This window comes from Mastigoproctus giganteus, chromosome 9 (genome assembly GCF_048544385.1).
Source record: "Mastigoproctus giganteus isolate SK-2022 chromosome 9, ASM4854438v1, whole genome shotgun sequence".
NCBI lineage: Eukaryota > Metazoa > Arthropoda > Arachnida > Uropygi > Thelyphonidae > Mastigoproctus > Mastigoproctus giganteus.
In genome coordinates, this window is record NC_143583.1 from 214,391,918 (window position 1) to 214,416,568 (window position 24,651).

The 24,651-nt window shown below is 37.3% G+C and overlaps 1 protein-coding gene across 1 annotated transcript in view; it reads left to right on the forward strand.

The window, feature by feature from the left end:
- The first annotated feature begins 741 nt into the window (after nt 1–741).
- The window catches only part of LOC150081117 (signal peptide peptidase-like 2B), a 172,839-nt gene continuing 148,929 nt past the window's right edge, over nt 742–24,651 (forward strand). The window contains exons 1-2 of the mRNA XM_090381216.1: nt 742–840; nt 16,373–16,489. Coding sequence (XP_090237342.1) covers nt 793–840; nt 16,373–16,489 — 165 coding nt within the window. The 5' untranslated portion in view covers nt 742–792. The remainder of the gene's footprint in view (nt 841–16,372; nt 16,490–24,651) is intronic.

Sequence of the window (24,651 nt, forward strand, 5' to 3'; positions counted from 1 at the left end):
TTTTTTTTATTCCCGGAAACCTTCGTTTTTTTGAGCAGCAAACAAACAAACAAATCGATCACAGAACACATACAATCTACAGGCATAAATTTCATAATTGAGAGCTATTAAATGCTGGATAATTCCTATATTCTATTATATTATAAATCAACAGGGATTACCTTTATTTTAGATATAGGAAGCTTCTTTTCCAACTCTCCTAGTCCAACTCGCTAATAATTCTTGAGGATGGCGAGATATCGCCCGACTCGCTAGTCCAACTCGCTAATAATTCCTGAGGATGACGAGATATCGCCCGACTCCCTAGTCCAACTCGCTAATAATTCTTGAGGATGGCGAGATATCGCCCGACTCGCTAGTCCAACTCGCTAATAATTCTTGAGGATGGCGATATCTCGCCATCCTCAAGAATTATTAGCGAGTTGGACTAGGAGAGTTGGAAAAGAAGCTTCCTATACAGTATCTAAAATAAAGGTAATCCCTGTTGATTTATAATCTACAGACATAATACGGGGCAATACGGTCTCAGTGGCTGATACGCCTAAAACCCAACAAACAATAACAATATAAAAAATAGTACTGTTTGCCCTGGATGATGACATACTTTTTTTTTTTTTTTTTTCTGAATTTCAACTCTCCTGCTGTTCTGCTGGAATTCATGTCTGCAGTTTTTTTGTGAACACATTAAAACGCACTTTTAATATGTAGAACATTCAGTTTAGAGGGCGCTGGTAACTGTATGAAAAGTTTGTATTAGAAGGGTGATTGAGGTTGCCTTTTAAATTAAAAAAAATGAATGGTTTAATATCCGTAGTGTTTTTAATTATTTTTACAGAATTTGTAAGTATTATTTTTTATTATTCCTTTGTATTTCTGTAAGAGTCTGTACAGATTATTGTGAAGTATTGTCATTGCAGTGAATGAAAAAGTTCCGAGATCGAAATTTTGCAATTTGACAACTCACTTTTATTTACGAGAAGTTTCTTTTTATTTTCTTGACCGCTTTAAAGACCCTCCTCAATTCGTTGTATTTATGAAAAGTGCTGGCTTTTTTAAAATTTATTTATTGATAGGCTTTCCTCAATTCAGCTTTATTTACGAAAAGTGTTTGTTTTTTATTTATTTTTTTTTTCTTTTAAGAAACCGTCTCAAAATTATGTATTTTAAAATAAGTGAGCTGGGCGAAGCTCTTCCTGTTGGCTATGTGTGGCCGGAGGTATATTGACACCCTGGGCGGGGGATTATTCCTGTGCCTCCTTCCAGATAGAGAAAGTTTAAGGTTTTTATTGAGTTAATATTTTTATTTTTGCTAGAGATAAGTTAAAAAGAAAATGTAAACGCAAAAAAAAAGACAACCAGAATATAATGTTTTAATTGTCATTAAAATATTAACAATAAAAATTTTACAAAAGAGTTAATTTTTTATAAAGACATTTATCAGAATACTAGCAGAGTGTTGCAGTTACACATGCCTTTAATTTATAGCATAATAATAGTTTCTATAATTAAATTTCAGCTACTCATGTGAAAGAATTGGAATGTACATAGGATTGTAGCCAATCACCTACATTTATGGCAAATTTCAAATCGGTATTCCCGTCTGCAAGTGGTAGGACTTGGATATAGACTGACACTTGACAATACTTAATAGTCAGCTGCTTACAGAATAAATATAGATTTTACATTACAACAATTTATATCAAAGCTATTTAAAAATACAAAACAAAAATTTAAGAAGAATTGTTTGTTATTAACACCAAATGACATATTTTTATTGAATGCCAAACGAAAATTCCTTTAAGGCATTCCTTTCCTTGATTTTATATCAGAAAATTTATTAATGACATCGGTAAAATCCAAATTTGGAACCACATCATTTTCAATTCATAGTATTACTAATGAATTTAATCTTGCCTCTGATATTGATGATTGCAAATATGTTTTAATTAGTGTTAATTTGCTAAAACACCATTCCCCACTTGCTACAGTTAGTGGAATTGTCAGCATAACTCTCAATGCCACCATAAATTTGCAATGTATTTTGTAATTTATCGTTAGTTATAAATTTAAAAAATACTTAAGTCTTTAGGTGGAAATGCAGGAAGGAAGCAATAAATTGTAGTCCGCAGTAAGGATGCTTGAAAAATAAAATCCTTGTGGCTACAAATAGGTTGAGGTACAAATGAAAGGGCGGACATGTTTTTCTCAAGACATATATTAACCAGGATCTACCCTTATACCTCTTTCAGGGTAAAGCCTGGAAGAAGGCAATAAAAGTGCCCCTTTCAAGGGAGCTGCCATTGTTTTGCAAACTCAGTCCATCTCTGAGGGGTGTGAGAGAAAATTTTCAGTTAGTATGGTATTCCCAGGTTCTCTATCCATTTTTTGCTAAAATCTTTGAAAGGCAGAGGGCCTTTGCATCGGATGCATGCCACGTGGCCTATGCATTTTCGACTGTTTACTGCACTATAGAGAAAGGGACAGAAAGGGCCTCCACATCTTTCCCCCAAATCTTTCATTTCCTCCCCTCGACAAAGCATATACTCCCTCTCAAAGCTTCGATACCCCCAATGTCATGCACCCCCAAAGTGTCAGCACCCCGGGCGATCACCCAGCTCACCCATAGCGAGGGCCGGCCCGAGCTATGTGTAGCTGGATTTGAACAACGTATAGTTGAGACAGCCCACAATTAATTTCAGCCTTGATTGCACACAAATTATCTCTGACCTGCAGATGATTTGGGGAGCAGTCATGAATTTTATTTCATGTGAAATACACAATGTTTAGCTCTTAGCTAAAAAATTAATTTTTTAAGTATTATTTATGGTTGGTATGTCACTCCATATTTCAGCTGCATCAGGACCTTGAATTCATAGAAGCCTGACAGGAAAACAGGTAAGACTTTGTGGGTCAGTAAGGAAACATTGATTCTCTTTATACAGCTAAATAAAGGTTGGTCTTCTTCACTTGGCTCTTAGTTATTACAAAATCATTTAGCTCACTGCCAGAGTTTAATATACCTCTGGCATTCCTCTCCCTGAATAACTCTTCATGTGTAAATTTAGATGCAAAATACTCAGTGTTTGTTAGCTACCTGAGCTGGGGTCGTCAACAGTTGAATATCAAGTGGACCAATCTGATTCATCCCCTTCCTTCTAGAGTTTTCATGAGTAAAGAACTCTCTGCTGTTTTTCCTTGCATCCTTTGCCAAAGATTTCTCGTAATCTGCCTTCGCCTGCCTAAACTCCTTTGTAACTTGGTTACAGACCAGCTTATATCTATCATAGGCTTCTGTGTCACATGTTAATTTATATGCATCCCATGCATTTTTCTTCTCTGTCACATGTCTAATTAGTTCATCTGACATCCATTTAGGCCTAAATCTTGAACAATATTTCTTTGTTGGTATGAAAAGCCTAGTAGCTTCCAAGATTAATTCTTTCAATGCTTCCCACTTAGAATTTGCTATTGGTATCATCATCAGTTGGTCCCACTGTATAGAATTTAAAAACTGTCTAATACCACCATTGTCACCTTTTGAAAGCAAAAACCCTTCCCTTTACCCCGATGGTAGTTACCTCTTTGAGTAATTTCCACATCAGCACACTGTGATCATTGCCATCTAGTGGTTCCAATAAAGGCACCACCATAGCCAGGTGGGAAGGAGCAGCAGTGCGTAGCACACGCTTCTTGATTAGACCGGGGTTCGAGCCCATCACCACCAAATACGGAGAATGCGGAAAGGTCAGGGAATGACCACCGCATATTCCCGGAGCAATATGGCCTTAGTTGCTAATGCTCCTAACAACATAAGTGATGCAAGTGACTACTGATAATCAGATCAAGAGTATTACTCCCTCTAGTTGCCTCCCAAACATTGTGCTGTAGAAAACAATCATCCAATAAATCCACAAAAGCCTTGCTAGTGTGTGAGTGACCAATCCACAAGTTCCAGTCAATGTCTGGGAAAATAAAATCCTCCATTATAAGACAATCTGATTTACTGACCCACTATTTCTCTGTACAGTTGTTCATTATACTCATCAGAGTCATTATGTGTATAACACATTCCTCTCAATATTGCTTTTCCAGTGCTTATGTCACACCAAACTGACTCAACACTGCACTGTATTGAAGAAGGTTTTCCATAAAAATACCTTATCAGCATTTTTCCTCTCCAATTATTGAAGCACTCTAGCATCACTTTGATGTATGCATCTGCCAACAGAATTGCTCATTTGCTTTAGATGTTTTCTCAAGCAAGCATCTTCCTGGCCTCCAGCACATGATTTTTAAATTTCGGTTTCTTTCACGTTTCATTTACTGATAGTGAAGATAATGCTAAACTGCAGGTGATTTTTAATTTCAGAAGCATGACATAATTGTGTTCATAATAGATGGAAAATAAAGGCTGGCATCAAAAAGTGAACAATTTAAAATTATGTCATGAAGATTTTAGTTATAAAATGGCATTAGCAATGACAAATGATGCAAGAAAGCAGGATTATATACCATCAGCCAAATTTAAAAAAAAAAAAAAAAAAAAAGACACCTTCCATTTTACCTATTCATTCCCTCCAATAGTTTGTGTAGTTCTTCCTTGAATTTATTTACACTGTCAACTTCCACAGCAACAGTTAGAAGTTTGTTACAGCAATCAACCACCTGCTAGTTAAAAACCAACTTCTGCACATCAATTCTGTAACTATCCTTCCTCAATTTGAAATTGTGCCCCCTCGTGTGTGTGTGTGGTCGGAGCAAAAGGATGAATCCAGCATTTTTGATTAGTCCCATCAGTCTTGAGCTTGCTCAATCCATAAACACCTCAATGAGATCACCTCACAGTGGCCTATTCTCCAGATGCTACAATTTGCAGAACTGAAGCCTTTCTTGGTAAGAGCACCACTTTATTCAGCTCACCAATTTCATTATCTTTCTCTGTATGTATTACAGCAGCTCTACATCCTTCCTAAAATTAAGCCTCCAGAGCTGTATCCAATACTCAAGATGTGGCCTGACCTTTGCCTTATACAATAGGATATTCACCTCCTTATCCCTGCTAGAAAATTCCTGTATATCATTGGCAAAATCCCATAAGCTGACCTGGTAACCTGTCTGCATTGCTCAGAGAACTTCATATGACTGCATAATTACCCATGGGTCTTTTTTATTTTCCACTAACGTGTGTAGTACCACACAGTTAGTATGTTACTCTGGGGTTACTGCTACCCATATTCAGTACTTTGCATTTGTCAATGTTAAACTTTCAGTTGCCATTTCTCAGTCCATCTGCCTAACTTTTCTAGATCCTGTTGCAGTAGCATACTGTCATTAATCATCTTGCCAACCTTTGTATCATCTGCGAACTTGGGCATTAAGCCTGATATGCCTTCATCACGATCAATGATATATATAGAAAACAACAATGGGGCCCCAACACCGAACCCTGGGGGACTTCACTAATGACATCAGTCCATGAAGAGCAATGTACATTGATTACCACTCTGTCTTCTCCCACTCAACCATCCCTTTATCCATAGCAGAAACTTTCCTTTAATGCCAAACTCCTCCAATTTGTATTTTATTAACAAAATAATTAGAGGAATTACCTCAGTGTATGCATGCAGGACATTTCTTTCCTGACACTCTCCTTGAATTAAATGAATTTTAAAATAACTAAATGAATTAGTATTAGTAATGGCCACATGGTGCAAGGAAGCCTATGACTTATGCTGCACCAGCCAAAAAAAAAAATAATAATAAATAAAATAAATAATAATAATAATATAAAATAACAAAAAATAAATAAAATAAAATAATAAGAATAAAACAAATTAATAATAATAAGAATAAAATTTAAAAACTAATATTAATAAAAATTAATAAGAGAAAAGGAAAAACTATGCATTTCCCTTCTCCCTTAGTAATTATCCAGCTGACCCCAGACTGTCAGCTTCTGCCACCCATGTAGGTAACTTATTCCATTAATTTATAACTCGCTGGCTAAAATAAAACTTCCTGCAATCCAGTCTAAACAATTCTCCTCCCCTCCCCGTAACTTGAAATTATGGTCCTAGTTCTAGAATTCTAACACTCGGCAAAACATTAGTGATCCAATTCACCTAGAATCTGTGGCTTGAGAGCTCTAAACCCTAACCAAAATACATCAGAACTCCAACAATTTTAAACAAGTAAGAGAAGACATTGTCTATAAATTAAAAATGAACAAAATGTTTTGCCTTCGAATGTTAGCATTAGCATTAGTAGAGGCATATGACGCAAGAAAGAAAGCTTATGCAGCACAGCCAAAAAAAAAAAAAAAACCCTTCCACTTCACCCCTCCCTCCGTTCATTCGAATAACTGTCCAGCTGAGCCTTAAATTTATTTAGGCTGTCAACTTCCACAACAAAGGATGGAAGTCTGTTCCACCAACCAACTACCCGCTGGCTAAAGGCAAATTTCTGCACATCTATCCTACATCTGTCTTTCCTCAATTTGAATTTATGCCCTCTCAGGTTCTGAGCAAGAGGCAGTATCCCATCAGCATTGAGTATGCTCAAACCATTCAAGGCTTTGTACACCTCTATCAGATCACCTCACCGGTGCCTAGTCTCCAGACACTATAATTTGCAAAACTTAAGCCTTTCTTCATAAGAGCAACCCTTCGTTCCGTTCACTAACCTTGTTGCCCTTCTCTGTACTCATTCCAGCAGCTCTACATCCTTCTTGAAATGAGGCCTCCAGACCTGTATACAGTGCTCAAGGTGCAGCCTGACCATTGCCTTATACAAGGGAATAATCACCTCCCTATCCCTGCTAGAAAAATTCCTGTATATCATTGATAAGACATCGTGAGCTACTCTTGCAACCCATCTGCACTGCTCAGAGAACTTCATATCTGCCTGCGCAATTACCCCCAGGTCCTTTTCATTCTCTACTTTTAAAATAACTGAATTCATTCAGTTATTTTAAAATTCATTTAATTCAAGGAGAATGTTAGGAAATAAATGTCCTGCTCACATATATTGAGGTAATTCCTCTCGTTATTTCGTAAATTAATTAATGACATAGGATATACTGAGGCTTGTTACTCTTTCATTTACCAGCAGTATTTTATGTGCATTAATATTAAAAGCTTTCCTGAATCCAAGTATATGATATCAAAATTAATTATTGTTTGCAACCATTTCATTTGTGACCACATCATATTAACTAATCAAATTAGTCAAATAATATTTCCCTTAACAAACTGATGCCGTTTGTGAAGTATAATTACAACTTTGTCTAGATGATCTTGCATTACTTCCTTTACCAGCGACTCCATTATTTTCCCTGGAACAGAAGTTGAATTAACAGGTGTCTAATTAGTCGTGTCACTATTAGATCCCTCTACGAATTGGGGATACATTTGCACATCTCCAGTCCGTGGAAACCTCTGAGTCCATGGATGCCATCATAATCATGGCTAAGTCTTTGCTTACTTCCTTTGCTGCCTCTTTTAATATAATGGATAGATCCCACCCACCCCAGTCACCTTTCTTATACTTAATTTCTACAATTTCTCTTCCACTTTCCTCTCAATTTTTACAAAATCATTAGAGTTTGATCATCTGGTATTCCCTTACCTAAACAATTCCTCATGTGTGAATGTAGATGTAAAATACTCATTCAGTATGTCATCAACCTGAGCACGATCATCAACAGTCAAACCATTGATATTGAGTGGACCAATTTGATTCATCCCATTCCTTCCAGCCTTTACATAAGTAAAGAAGTCTTTGCCGTTTTTCTTTGCATCATTTTCAAAAGCTTTCTTGTAATCTTCTTTCACTTGCCTTGACCTCCTTTGTGACTTGATTATATACTAGTTTCTGTCTACTGTTGTCAATGATATACAGGAATTTTGCTAGTAGGGAAAAGGAGGTGATTATCCCATTGTATAAGACAATGAGTACCGCGTACAGGTCTTGAGGCCTCATTTTAGGAAGGATGTAAAGTTGCTTGAGCAAGTTCAGAGAAGGGTTACAAGATTGGTGAGGGGAAAGAAAGGCTGAAGTTCTGCAAATTGCAGTAGCTGGAGACTAGGCACCTGCTGGATGATCTGATTGAGGTGTATAAGGCCTTGAATGGGTTGAGCAGGCTCAGTTCCGATGGGATTCTTCCGCTTGCTCAGATTACGAACCTGATGGGGCATAAATCCAAATTGAGGAGAGACAATTTAAAATAGATGTGCGGAAATTTGCCTTTAGCCAGAGGGTAGGTAGTTGATTGCTGGAACAAACTTCCATCTGTTGTTGTGGAATCTAATAGCTTGAATAAATTCAAGGAGGAACTGGACTAGCTACCCCCAGGAGCTCACATCTGAGTATGGGCTTGGCACACCCAGGGTCCTGAGCTGGATATCATCATTCTACTTCTGACTCTCTCTCTCTCTCTCTCTCTCTCTCTCTCTCTCTCTCTCTCTCTCTCTCTCTCTCTCTCTCTCTCTCTCAGGGTAACTTGGGAATATGTTTTGGCTGGTGCAGCATAAGCCTCAGGCTTTCTTGCACCATATGGCTAATAATAATAACTTTTATAAGGAATGTGTGAAATGGTTTTTTTTGGCTGATGCTAAAATAAGCTTGCTTTCTTGCATCACATGCCTCTACTACTACCACCACCTCCACAGGCTTCTGTTTCACCCAATAATTTAAATGCATTCCTTGCACTTTTCTTTCTCTGCCATGTGTTTCATCAGTTCATCCAACATCCATGTAGAATTTGCTGATTGTAACATCATCTATTGGTCCCACTGTATAAAATTTTAAAACTGTTTCAGACTACTGTAATCACTTTTTCAAAAGCTAAAAGCCCTCCCTTTACCCTTAATGTAGTTACATAGAGTAATTTCAGATATGTAATGAGATCAGTTCAGATTAGTACATGCTACTACACCTATATCGGTTGTTAATTAGATTTAGACTATAGGTTTTCTGTATATGCTTCAGCCCGAGAAAGTATATTAAAATTGCTTGACCCAGTACATCTCAATGCTCTCCAAATTGTATTTTTTTTACATCCCCAGTTCAGTCTCAAAAAAAAAACACACGAACCACCTCTATTCCTTCATTGGCATGCTCTGCTATTAAGCTGTGCAGCTAAAATCGGAAGTTTCCCATATCATCCTATGTATTTACTCACACCAAAATGGCATAATTTGTACCAAAATAAACCTTTGCAAAATAAACAATGTAGCATTAGATTATAAAGCTTAAATATATGGAATTAAATACAAATAACATAATTCCAGATGTTTGCACGGCTAAACCACCATGGCGAATGCCATTGGCACGTGCTGACATTTTCAACAATGGGGAAGGAATGCAATTCTAAATTTCAATATTAAGCAAATCCGTGCAGCTCACTCTTTTCAGTTCTCTAGTTTCACCCAAATTTACGCCACTGGTTCAAAAACACAGTAAATTTGGAGTAGCTATAGTTCTGCCAAACATTACAATATCCCAGAAGATCCCTTTGGAGTGCAGCACTTACACCACAGGACTGTATGCTATCCTGATGGCTTTAGAGGATGTAAAACATTCCGTATATCCTCTAACCATTATCTATACTAATTCTTTAAGCACTAGTAGAGCTTTTTGCCAACAGGCAAAAAATAATCCTCTATTGCAGGGGTTCTCAATGGGGCGATATCGCTCCCAACAGAAGCCCTGGGAGGCTTAAAATTGGTTTTTGGGGGGCAAAAAATCATGGATATTACAATGGTTTGTAGCCCTCCAAAGTTCAACCTAACCGATGATATCTTATTCCTTAATATTCAATTTCTTTCATTGGGTTTTCTTTTTTTCCTCTGAAACAATATAGGTATATTATATTAGGAGTGAGTGAGAAATTTTAATAAAAGGAAGATAGTGGGTATGATTTAATTCAACCACCTTTGCTTTTCATGGGCATTAAATGCCTAAGTACTTTCAGAGGTAATATCTCTTCAATCCTTGGCATTTGCACCTTTCTGACTGCTGCCACCTTGATCGTGTCGTGGTAAGCATGGTTTATTTATTATTATTAGCCATATAGTGCAAGGAAGCCTGAGGCTTATGCTGCATCAGCCAAAAAAAAATTTCAGAGTTACCATGAGAGAGAGAGAGAGAGAGAGAGAGAGAGAGAGAGAGAGAGAGAGAGAAGCAAGCAAGCAAGCAAGCAAGCAAGAGTCAGAAGTAGAAAGAAATCACCAAGAAAGAGAAGAATGATGATAACCAGAGCTTGGGACCCTGGGTGTGCCAAGCCCAAATTCACCAGATGTGAGCCCCTGGGGTGATTTATTTATTCTTTTGTTTCATTGGTCAATATATGAGGCATGGATGGGATGAGGAAATGTTTCAGTCTTTTAGGTTTCTACTTTTTAAGCTACAATTAGTATTGATTTATTGTTTTCTTGTGGAAGTTGTTTATTTTTGATCCACAGAGCTTTTGTGAGTGACATGGGTTATGAGAGTTAAATAAAAATAGTTTATATTTTATTATTTAATTCTTTGTAGTTATTCAACCCATCATCAATCATGTCAAGTGCTGAAAAAAAAAAATGGGTTGACAGTATCTAGATGAATATCTAGCTTATAGTTTTATTGAAAGCCCATTCAGTTCAAGACAGCCCATGTGTCTTTTGTTCTTTTTCAAATTAGGCTATGAAACCATCAAGATTACTTAAAAAGGAAACATCCTGTTAAAGTTGGTAATCATATCAAATGTTTTAAAAATTTAAAACAGAATTTTGAGCAACATAACATTGTTAGTTCCTTATTTAAGAAGAACACACAAACAAATGTTGATGGAATGATTGTGTCTTATAAAATTGCAGAAATCATTGCAAAAACCGGTAGTTGCTCAGACTGTTATATGACCTGCATTAGAGACTATAATTTCAACAGTGATGCATCAAAATCCTTCTAATATTATAAAAGCATTGCCATTGAGCAATGATTCAATTCGAAAACAAATTGATGAGATGTCAGTTAATGTTGAAGAGCAGCTAATTGACAAACTAAAAACGAGAAAGTTTTCTATTCAGATGGATGAATCCACAATTACTGACAATAATGCCCTTCTAATGACAAGCCGTTATTTTGATGATGATTATAAATTGCAAGAAGAGATGTTGTTTGTAAAATGTTTAGAAACTGACTTTACTTGTGAATCCATTTTTGCTGCTGTAAAAACATGGTTTGGTCAAAAACAAGTACCATTGAAAACTTTGGTATCTTTTGCCACTGATGGTGCTACCTCCACGGTTGGAAGACAAAGGTTTTATAGCCCACCTAAAGGAAGTATGTTCCGAAGTTCTTGAAATACACTGCATTGTGCACTGACATTATATGGTTGCAAAAGATATTAGTCCAGTTCTTTATTAATCTCTCAATATAGTTATTAAAACCATCAATAAAATGAAGTTGCATATCAAATATGATCACCTTTTCAGAAAATTTTGTGTTCATAATGAAGAACAGTTTTACAAATCTAACAAGAGTTGTAAAACCTTTTTTGATATGATAATTAGTTTTTTAGAAAGCAAAGGAAATCAGCAAACACAAAAACAACATATACTATATGGCTTGGATTTTTCAAAAACTTAATGAAATGTCACTTCAAATTCAAGAGAAATTAATTATGTTGATAGACTGCAAATGCGTATTAAAAGCTTTCACTGAAATACTGGAAATACACTACATTTCCAGTGTATTTCCAGTATTTCACTCAAAAACATTTGAAAAAAATTTCATGGTATGCAAGAGTTAGCTGAAATCAATGAAGTGAAGCCATGGATGTTAGATCCAACTGAATGCGATGTTGGGTGTGCTAATGAAGAAATTTAAGAACTCATCAAATTAAAATGTAACGAAGAATGCAAACATAAATTCAAAGAAGGTGGAATGTCTGAGTTGTGGGGATTAAAAACAACAACTTCTTTATCCAACAATGTGGTCTGAAATGGCCAAAGTACTTCTTTGTTTTCCAACATCTTAAATGGTTGAAAGTGGTTTTAGTTCAGTAAATAAAATATTAACAAAGGAATGGAACAGAATTGACATAAGTTCAAGAGGAGACATTAGACTTAAACTTACTAAACTTACTTACTAATACCAAATATTGAACTTTTAGCTAAGAAGCATCAGGCTCAGAGATCCCATTGAATAAAATTTTCTTGTTTAAAATTTCATGGGGTGGCGATCAGGAAAAAAAATTATTTAAAAAACCCCTTTAGTGAGCGATAATTAAAAAATGGTTGAGAAACATTACTCTATTGGATACCTGGACATTCTGGAATCGCAGGAAACAAGTGGATTTTGCTGCCAAGAATGCCAGTCACATAACATCAGACATCCAGATACCTTACACCGATTTCAAAGGTATCATGTAATGCACTAGTAGGAAAAAATGGCTATCCATTTGGCAGGAGAAAAAAAGCAATAAACTGTTCTAGATTAAAAATGAGCACAAGCAGTGGCTATCAAGCCTAAGTGGAAATAGAAAGGAAGAAGTCATACTTGCTAGATTGTGGAATGGACTTATCCACCTAACTTATAGTTACCTACTCGCATGGCAGGAACTGTCAAACTGAACTCACAATAAAACACCTGATCATTGAATGTCCATTATATTTGAGAGAATGACAAATAGCTTTCTCTCCACATCTATATTCCTTTAGTAAACTTACTTTACAGCAGATCCTTGAAGACCGACCAGATATTAATGATGCTTTTACTTTCCTGAGAATGATAAACAAATATCATCTGATTTGAATCCTCTTGTTTAATATACCAAGCCTATATCAAATAAGACTGTAATAGGTGCATTATGGCCCTAGTATTACAAAAAAACAATTGGCAAACCATAAGATGGAAGCTTATTTAGACCACCTTTATGCTAAACATGATCAAAAGCCTTTAAAATGTCAAGAACAACTGCTTCTGTTTCACTGAACTTTTCTATTGAATTTGTCCATAGATGGGTAATATAAGCCAGAATATCACCAGTGGATTAACATAAGCCAGAATCCATATTGGCGATCGTTGATCAGATGGAAAGTTTATAGAGAGTTTAAGAGTTGGTGGTTAATCAGTTTCTCCATTACTTTAGAAAGAGTAGAAGTAAGTGTAATGGGACAATAGCTGCATAGGAAGGATTTGTCACCCTTTTCAGGAACTGGCTAGATATGAGCAAATTTCCAAGGAGAAGGAAATAAGAAAGTCAAAAAATGGCAACACAAAATAGAAGGCACAGCTTTTGAGAGCAAGCGGAGAAATACCATCAGGACCTGGAGCTTTCTTAGCAAAAGATCCTGATGAAAAGGATGTCAAAATCCTTCTGACATTCTTTTCACGGAAGACCACAGGAGGCATTGAATGGAGTGTACTTGGATTAGTGGCAGGTAGTAGTTTACCAAGATCATCAGTAACGAGTTAGAAGAAAAGTAGGATGCTAGCAAGACAGCTTTATATTTGGTTAAAGTGACAAACAAACCATCTGGTTTTGACAGAGGTGTGAATAGAGATGGGCAAAAGTTGTGCCAGTAGCTTTGGCAAGAGACCAGAAGGTTCAACTACCATTTGGACAAGAAGCAAGTTTTTTACTGTTAGTCTGTTCAAAATCTAGCTTGGACTTTATTATTATTATTAGCCATATGGTGCAAGGAAGCTTGAGGCTTATGCACCAGCCAAAAAAAAAAATAATTTCAGAATTACCCAGAGAGAGAGAGAGAATATGATGATATCCAGCTCAGGACCCTGGGTGTGTGCTAGGCCCATACTCACCAGGTGAAAGCCCTTGGAGTTAATAACCGCTTTACAATTGCTGTGAGCTTTGATGTAGGCAGAAAATGAACCTGGAGATTTGTATATAAGCTACTTGCAATATGCAACATTCTTATCTTGAGCAGCGTTAGCACATTTATTTGAAACCAAGGTTTAGATAAAAGAAAAGATTTTAAGGTGGAGTGTAGAATGAAGGATTTTGTCCCTACAAGAATAATTTCACTGACATGATCTGAGAAAATATTGAATTAGAAGAATTGAAACAGTAATCTGACGAAGGAAAAGAAGAAAAATCTCACAGATCATTTTATTTTGCATTCTTGTAATGCCAAACAACACAAGGTTGAGAACGTCCACAAAAGAAGCTCTGTTGGAGAAACAACCATCGCCAAATTGTGATCTGAGGTGCCTAGAGGACCACTCACCTCGAGTGGTCCTGGCTGGAGACTAGGCACCTGCGCGGTGATCTGATTGAGGTGTATAAGGCCTTGAATGGTTTCAGCACGCTGAATTCTGATGGAATCCTTCCACTTGTTCAGATTACGAACCTAAGGGGCCATAAATTCAAATTAAGAAATATGCATGTAGAATAGATGTGCGGAAATTTGCCTTTAGCCAGCGGGTGGTTAATTGCTGGAACAAACTTCCATCTGTCGTTGTGGAAGTTGATAGGTTGAATAAATTTAAGGTGGAACTGGACAGGCATTTGGAGGGAATGGAGTGATTTTTTTTTTTGGCTGATGCTGCATAAGCTCATACACTTGCTTTCTTGCATCACATGCCACTACTACTATTACTACTAAGGGTTGTTTGTGAGAAAACGATCAAGCATATTGGCTGCGTACTTAGGATTATCCTGTATTCTGATAGATAAATGAACAATCTGTGCAAGGGCTTTAGTAATTGCAAAAGCCTCAGCATCTCAAACAGCTGGATCCCGTGTGTTTAGAAAACGGAAGCCAGCTGAAGTTGTGAACATTAAAATCCCAAAGGAAAATTACCTCACTGTTAGGAAAGTTTGACTGGAGAAAGTCAAGTTTCAGAGAGGAAGTTAAAGAGTTCTTTCCAAGTGATTAGTGGAGTTGGGAGAATGTTAGAAGCAACAGATGAATTTAACAGATTATAGTAGGGAGATTTTAAGCCAGAAAAGATCTAAAAGAGGAGATTCCAAATTACTAAGTCTCTTACAGGAAATATCAGAATGGACATATGCACAAGTACTCTTTGAAGCGAAAGGAATCATACTGCTGATAATTTGGATAACTGAGATGGGCAGTGGTTGAATCAGCCGATAACTGGGATTCTGTTAGAAAAAGCACACAATATTTGGCAGACTGTAAGTGGGAATGGACATCATTGAGATTAGAACTGAGACCCTATATATTTGTGAAATGAATGAAGTGTTTGGGAGGGTTCAGATCTTTTCTTTGACAAGTTTGTTCTGTTATTTTGATAATTCATCATGTATTTGTTTAAATTTCTGTTATTTTGACAATTGAAATTTGACAATTTTGTTATTTTGACAATTAGTAGTAGTAGTGGTATGTGATGCAAGAAAGCAAGTGTATGAGCTTATGCAGCATCAGCCAAAAAAAAAAAAAAAAAAATCACACCATTCCCTCCAAATGCCTGTCCAGGTCCTCCTGAAATTTATTTAACCTATCAATTTCCACAACGACAGATGGAAGTTTGTTCCAACAATTAACCACCCGCTGGCTAAAGGCAAATTTCCGCACATCTATTCTACATCTGTCTTTTCTTCATTTGAATTTATGCCCCCTTAGGTTCGTAATCCGAACAAGTGGAAGAATCCCACCAGAATTCAGCGTGCTCAACCCATTCAAGGCTTTAAACAAATTCATCATGTATTTGTTTAAAATTGACAAATTGGGCTATTATTTACATCTTGCTCTCTCAAATTGGATTCTTATTTACAGTCCAATTTGAGAGAGCAAAATGACTAAAATGCACTGGCACCGCAGTTTTGTCATTTTAAATGTTAACAGATAAATAACTTCAGTTGTTAGTGCTTAACATTCATTCAAATGCTTCTGTAAAACTGCTAGACATGTATCTCTAATCTGCAAAATTTAAATCCTGTACCTCTCAGACTATCTGAGTGTTAGTTTTTAGATTTTATAAGAAGTCACCTCTACTGTGGAAACCTGGAGACTAGAAATAAGGAAGGAGAACTAATGACATGGTGGCATCATATAAACTGTGGATGGACTAAAGGCTTTAGTGCCCCATGTTTTCAGACAAACAGAGGGAAAGAAAGAAATCTCCTTGTTTAACTAAATTGTTTGGTGGTAACTCCACTTGCACTACACAGTACTGCTAACTTATGGAGTCATGTAACAATCACCCCTTTACTGTACTGTACCAGAAAAAGTTATTTCGATTTCATGATTGTAGAACCTTGTGTGTCTTTGCGTATGTGTGTATGTATATATATATATATATATTATTTATTTATTTTTAATTTATGTTCATCAAAATGTAATGTGTGATTGTGGAAATTAAAGTTGCACAGCAACTTTAAGTTATATTTTTAAAATTCTTATAGGCATATGCCCTAAAAGAATATGGAGTATTGACTGCCAAATCACAGAATATTGAAGAAAATTACTGCATAATTTATTTTGATGAATTTTTAAAGCTTCCTACAGATCGATCGCTAACTGTGAGTATTTTAAAAACTAGTGAATTTTTGTGTAGTGCATGTGAAACTGTGCATGCTCTGTGTTCAATTACATTTTCTATTAAAATTCCCTTTTCAGTTTTAATTATAATAACATTATTATTCATATAAAATATATATTAAAAGTTTTGCAAATGATATTATTTTATATTTGCTGACAAAAATGCCACAAATGATGCGTGTTACAGCTCGAATTAATAACAGTGCAACTTTTTGCACAGCCTGTCTGGCTGTACAAAAACACAGAACTAAATGTTGAATAGACATATGCAAACCCATCAGACTATCACATCATGTACTGTAATATATATATAAAATGTGTGGTTTGTAAAATAGATAGTCTGGAGAAAATGGAAATGAAAAGTACATAAGGTGCCTGAAGTAAGAGAAGTTTAAGGGATAGTCGAAAATGGAAGTGAATTAGTGGCTAAACAGGTGAAAGAATTTGAAGAACCTAGTATAAAAATGAAATGGGACTGAGGAAGCAAAAAAAAAATAATAATAAATAACAAATAAATAACACTATATTCAGTTATGGGAGGACAATTTTAGCAAGAGGTCGAATCATGGGATATCAAATATGCAAAATCTGAATATAGTAGATGAAAAAATGATGCATAGTCAGGAAATTCAAAAGGGGACTACTCCTGACCATGTACCAGGCACTGCGTTTCCAAACTTGTCTGTAGTATTAGAAAAAGGGGGAAGCAAATCATAATATTAAGACAAGGTAGTCCCTACGCAGCATAAAAATAAAGTTAATAATGTAAATTAAAATAAATACAAATTTACAAAAGTGTAATGTGAAATATAATACAAATGTGATGTGGGGAAGGGATGAAAGGTTGTTAAATTAACGTGGTAGAAAATTAAAATTCAGAGAAATTTGAACGAAAAAGTGTAGACAAGCCAGTGGTATAGGTAATAGTACAATTCTTGGGGAGTGGATGGGAGGAAAAGATGGTCAAAAGAAGGCGAAAAATTACGATAGGATTAAGGATAGACGGAGCATTCGTATTACACTAATAGTTCTACGAATGGGAAAAAATAGAAAAAGACAGTATAAAGATAAAAAGTGTAGAAAAAGTCATTAAAAATACTGAACTTACTGGGTAAGGCCCAACCTTAAAGAAAGGGTTCTGGTATAACAAGCATTAGTAAAAATGGGTGTTAATATCACAGGCTTGTAGAGAGGAAGGGAAATCTAAACCAAAACTAAAAGTGGGAGTTACCTGGAATACTTTTGAATGATGCAATGGACTTTCCGTGTAAGCTCGAGGGTTTTCTGTCCCCCAAATTCTGCAATTGTGTGTGTTTACAGTGCCATTGAGAGTGTAATGGGCTTCATCCAGCCACAAAACATTTGACAGCCAGTTGTCACGATCTTCAATTCGCTGAAAGAACCATAACGCAAATGCTTCCCATCACCACCAAATACGGAGGATGCGGAAAGGTCAGGGAATGACCATTGCATATCCCCGGAGCAATATGGCCTTAGTTGCTAATGCTCCTAAAAACCAAATAACAAACAAACAAGCAAATGCTTTCCGCTTTGCAAAATCAGGACGCTTAAGTTCTTGAAGGTGTAGAATTTTGTACGGGTATCTACTGAGGACTACTCTTAGTGCTCTCCACACACTCCCACATGGGAAGCCAGTTCGATGTGAAACTTCACGAGAGCTTGCTTCTCCATGTGATGATGATGCCATTGGAGTATCCATGTCTTCCACAACTGCAGCCACAGTTGTAGCACATGTTGTGGTTTTCCACTTCTTGGACAATCTTGTAATGAACCAGTTGTCTCAAATTTCTTAATAATCATCTTTAGTCCTGCAACAGTCATTGGTCCTTTACCACGTCGCATACCCTTCAGCTGACAGAAAGATCAGAAAGCTGCAGTTGCAGATTCAGTGTTAAGGTAATAACATTTTAACATTTTACCAAGATAAACACAAGAAAGGCACCCGGGGTGGATGGGATCTATCCAGTTATATTAAAGGAGGCAGCAAAGGAAGTAAGCAAACCCTTAGCCATAATTATGAGAGCTTCCTTGGACCCAGGGGAGGTACCCATAGACTGGAAATGTGCAAATGTGACCCCAATTCACAAAGGAGGATCAAAGGCTGACACAAGTAATTATAGACCTGTGAGCTTAACTTCTGTTCCAGGAAAATTAATGGAGGCACTGGTTAAAGAAGCACTGCAGGATCATTTAGACAAGACTTCAGTTATAGCTCGGACACAGCATGGTTTTGTTAAGGGGAAGTCTTGCCTGACCAATTTGATTGGATACTATGATGCAGTCACAAAAGAACTGGATGCAGGGAATAGCTTTGATATTATATACTTGGATCTTAGAAAGGCTTTTGATACTGTTGCACATGGAAAACTGCTGCACAAATTGGAGCAGTGTGACATTGGAGGCAAATTGCTGCTATGGATAAAGGGGTGGTTGAGGGGGAGAAGACAGAGTGGTAATCAAAGGACACTGCTCATCGTGGACTAATGTTATTAGTGGAGTCCCTCAGGGCTCAGTGTTGGGTCCATTATTGTTTTCTGTATTTATAAATGATATTGATGATGGTATATCAAGCTTAATGTCCAAGTTTGCAGACGATACAAAGGTTGGCGGGGTTGTCAAGGACACTACTGACACTATGCTGCTGCAACAGGATCTGGAAAGGTTGAGCAGATGGGCTGAGAGGTGGCAAATGAAGGTTAACATTGACAAATGTAAAGTACTACACATGGGAAACAGCAACCCCAGAGCAACGTATCAACTCTGTGGTACTACACTAACAGTGGTAGAGAATGAAAGGGATTTGGGGGTGGTTGTGCAGGCAGATATGAAGTTCTCGGAGCAGTGCAGACGGGCTGCAAGAGTAGCTCATGGAGTATTGTCAATGATATACAGGAATTTTTCCAGCAGGGATAAGGAGGTGATTATTCCATTGTATAAGGCAATGGTCAGGCCACACCTAGAGTACTGTATACAGGTCTGGAGGCCTCATTTCAAGAAGGATGTAGAGCTGCTGGAACAAGTACAGAGAAGGGCAACAAGATTAGTGAATGGAACAAAGGGGTGCTCTTACGAAGAAAGGCTTAAGTTTTGCAAATTGTCTGGAGACTAGGCACCAGCGAGGTGATCTGATAGAGGTGTATAAAGCCTTGAATGGTTTAAGCATGCTCAATGCTGATGGGATTCTTCCTCTAGCTCAGAAAAATCACCTGAGAGGGCATAAATTCAAATTGAGGAAAGACAGATGTAGGATAGACGTGCGGAAATTTGCCTTTAGCCAGCGGGTGGTTGGTTGGTGGAACAGACTTCCATCCCTTGTGGTGGAGGTTGATAGCCTAAATAAGTTTAAGGCTCAGCTGGACAGGTATTTTGAACGAAAAGAGGGGTGAAGTGGAAGTGGGTTTTTTTTTTTGGCTGATGCTGCATAAGCTTGCTTTCTTGCATCAAATGCCTCTACTAATGCTAATGCTAACAGTGCTTTATCCGGTAATGATAACATTACCGCTTAGCTTCTTTTCTTTTTCTTTCTCAAACGTTCACTAAACTGCTTAACTGTTGTTCTTGCTGTTTGTTTGTTTGTTATTTGGTTTTTAGGAGCATTAGCATCTAAGGCCATATTGCTCCGGGGATATGCGGTGGTCATTCCCTACCCGTTCCGCACCCTCCGTATTTGGTGGTCACGGGCTCGAACCCCGGTCTAATCAAGAAGCGAGACATACATTAGCTTTCACATTCTTTTCTAGCTTTTATTCACTTCATTATTTCAGTAATTTGCACTGCACTGATTATTTCAGACACAGCATGTGTTTGTTAAGTGAAAGTGTTTGTCTGACAAATTTGATTGGATATTATGATGTGGTTACAAAGGAACTGGATGCAAAAAATAATTTTGATATCATATACTTGGATTTCAGGGAAGCTTTTGACACTGTTGTGCATGGAAGACTACTGTACAAATTGGAGCAGAATGGTATTAAGGGTAAGTTGCTACAGTGGATAAAAGGATCGTTGAGTGGGAGAAGACAGAGGGTGGTAATCAATGGACACTGCTTTTCGGGTCTAATGTTATTAGTGGAGTCCCACAGGGTTCAGTGTTGGGTCCACTGTTGTTTTGTATATTTATCAATGATATTGAAGGCGCCTCCGTAGCCAGGTGGGAAGGAGCAGCAGTGCGTAGTACACGCTTCTTGATTAGACCGTGGTTCGAGCCCGTCACCACCAAATACGGAGGATGCGGAAAGGTGAGGGAATGACGACCGCATATCCCGGAGCAATATGGCCTTAGTTGCTAATGCTCCTAAAAACCAAATAACAACAACAACAATGATATTGATGAAGGTATATCAGGCTTAGTGTCGAAGTTTGCAGATGATACAAAGGTTGGCAGGGTTGTTAATGGCAGTGTGCTACTGCAACAGGATCTTGAAAATTTGGGAAGATGGGTTGAGAAGTGGCAACTGAAGTTTAATATTGACAAATACATACAAAGTACTGCATATGGGTAGAAATAACCCCAGAGGAACGTACCAACTTTGTGGTACTACACTTCAGGTGGTAGAAAATAAAGAAGACCAAAGAGTAATTGTGTAGTCAGATATGAAGTTTTCTGAGCAATGCATGCAGGCTTCCAGGGCAGGTCATGGGGTTTTGTCAATGACATACAGAAATTTTGCTAGCAGGGAAAAGGAGGTGATTGTCCCTCTGTATAAGGCAATGGTCAGACCACACCTTGAGTACTGCGTACAGGTCTGCAGGCCTCATTTTAGGAAGGATGTAGATTTGCTTGCTCATGTACGGAGAAGGGCAACAAGATTGGTGAGGCGAATTAAGGGATCCTCTTACCAAGAGAGGCTTAAGTTCTGCAAATTGCAGCGGCTGGAGACTAGGCACCTGCAAGGTGATCTGATTGACATGTATAAGGCCTTGAATGGGTTGAGCACGCTGAATTCTGTGGAGATACTTCCACTTGTTCAGATTACGAACCCAAGGGGGCATAAATTCAAATTGAGGTAAGACAGATGTAGAATAGATGTGCAGAAATTTGTCTCTTTTTTTTTTTTTTTTTTTATGTGAACCCCAGACACAAGAGGTATTAGAACCTATAGTACTTAGTACCGTGCTTGGGTTATAACCATCTGCTTTAGCCAGCGGATGGTTAATTGCTGGAACAAACTTCCATCTGTCATTGTGGAAGTTGATAGGTTAAATAAATTTAAGGAGGAACTGGACAAACATTGAGGGAATGGTTGTGTGAATTTTTTTTTTTTTTGATGCTGCATAAGCTCATATGCTTGCTTGCATCACATGCCACTACTACTACTACTATATCTTGTGTTAAAAACAGAAGCCCTTGCTTATCTGTTGCATTTCCCTTGGTTTTGGCGGCTGACTCCTGACGAAAATGGTCTTGGCGCATTATAGCCGTAGATGCTAATGCGCCAATAAAATCCAAATCAACCAACCAACCTGAAGAAAATGCCAAAATCATCGTAATTGCAACAATAAGTAATTTCACATTACTGATTCCACTTTACTAATTTCATATTTTCTTTACAGGTACTCTCTTGCAATTTACTGTGGATTCAACAGATAGTTCTTTAGACTACTCTTCACCTTATACCAATAGGCTCTATATATTTTTATCTATATTCCTTATAGTTGCTAGTTTCTTCTACTATTAATGTAGTAATCAAGAACTATAATCCTTTATACTTTTCATACTCTTTACCTCCTCTCTTAAAAACATAATATTATATATATACAAACTGTGTTGGATAATAACAGTTATTTAGCATTAGCATTAGTAGAGGCATATGATGCAAGAAAGCAAGCTTATTCAGCATCAGCGGAAAAAAAAAAAAAAAAAAAACACACACCACTCCCATTTCACCCCTCCATTCGTTCGAAATACCTGTCCAGTTGAGCTTTAAATTTGTTTAGGCTATCAACTTCAACAACAAGTGATGGAAGTCGGTTCCACCAACCAACCACCCGCTGGCCAAAGGCAAATTTCCGCACATCTATCCGACACCCGTCCTTCCTCAATTTGAATTTATGCCCTCTGAGGTGATTATTCTGAGCAAGGTGAAGAATCCCATTGGCATTGAGCATGCTCAAACCATTCAAAGCCTTATACACCTCTATCAGATTTACTTAGAATCTAGGTAAATAACTAGCATTAACATTTCATTTTCTGCTTTCTGAAAATTCTGAAGAAATATTCAACATGTGTTTGAGACAGGCGAACTATATTGAAGCACTTCAGAGAAACCCCCACAATACTAAAGCCACGTGAACTGTTTCCCATTGGCTATTTCTTTGAAGCCCTTCATCTACATTCTTTTCTTTCTGGATTGCAGTCAGTTCAGTTTTCTTAAATATATACACTTTGGTTTTGATCCCCTTAGTAGCCCTTATAAAGCCTGCATGGCGTATGAAGTACATATCAGTTTTTACAGTACAATAACATGCGTTTTTTTTCCTTTTATGTTTTCTTTCCTTATGTGCCACTGGGGCTGCTTCACTGCTGTCCCCAGATAAAGTTTTTAATTGTTATGGTATATAACTATTTTTCTTCATTCTTCTGAGGATATTAGCATTAGTAGAGGCATATGTTGCAAGAAAGAAAGCTTATACTGCATCAGCCAAATAAAAAAAAAAAAAAAAAACCTTCCCATTTCACCCATTCATTTGCTCTAAAAGTTTATCCATTTCTTCCTTGAATTTATTTAAGCTATCAACTTCCACAACAACACATGGAAGTTTGATCCAGCAATCAACTACCCGCTGGCTAAAGGCAAATTTCCACACATCTATTTGACAACTGTCTTTCCTTAGTTTTGGTTTATGCCCCTTCAGATTTGTAATCTGAGCAGGGGGAAGAATCCCATCAGCATTGAGCCTGCTCAATCCATTCAAGCCCTTTTACACCGCAATCAGATCACCTCACAGGTGCCTATTCTCCAGGCACTGCAATTTGCAGAACTTAAACCTTTTTTGGTAAGAGCACCCCTGTGTTCCCCCTCACCAATCTTTTTGCCCTTCTCTGTACTCGTTCTAGCAACTGTACATCCTTCCTAAATTGAGGCCTCCAGACATGTACATAGTACTTAAGGTGTGGCCTGACCATTGCCTTATACAAGGATAATCACCTCCTCATCCCTGCTAACAAAATTCCTATATATCATTGAAAAGACCCCATGACCTACCCTGGCAGCCTGCCTGCACTGCTCAGAAAATTCATATCTGACTGCACAATTACTGCAAGGTTTCTTTTGTTTTCCACTACCCTGAGTGTAACACCACACAGTTGGTACATTTCTCTGGGATTATTGCTACCCCAGAGAAATGTACCAACTGTACATTTCTCTGGGGTAACTCCCCAAAGAAATGTACAGGGTAAGAAGTAACTTACCTTGTACATGGCTACGACTAACAGGGTAAGATGTATTGTAACTCCATAACAATATTCTTCGCTCAGGGTAGTGAATAATATTGTGTGGTTTTTCTAATTTTGGCATATCAAGGATATAGTAGCAATATTTTATTAGTCATTCCTGAGTTACCTAAAACTTTACTTCTGTAAGAAGTCCTGGAACATATCTCGTGCGTGTGCGCACGTGTGTGTGTAAATATATCATATGTAGAAAGTGTGAAGATTTTTTTTTTAAACCTATTGAATCTACGGTATACACCAGAAATGAACTCAATTAAATGGATAAGGAATGTAGCGATATATGGTAGGATGAGGCGACCAGGTAAGATATGAAAAAGAGAGAGAGATAGTTGGCAAGAAAATAAAAATAAGAAATGAAAAGGTGACCAAATTAAGATTAGATTGTAGTGTTTTTCACAATTTCAGTGTCTTCATCAGAGGCCATCCACCGAAATTACGAGAAAGACTAAAATGCTTTTGTTTCTGACTTGTTCTGTATGCTATGGTACACGTGTGCTGTAGACGTGTTGAGAATGAAATTTTGAAATTTTGTGGCAAGAATAAGGTCTAATAAATTGTGCCAATAAGTGTAATTATATTATGTAGGGCATACAGATCATGGATGACTTTACAGAAGCAAGTAAAAAGAATCGAAAAAACTAAAGTAATGATGTTGGAATAGGCAAGAAG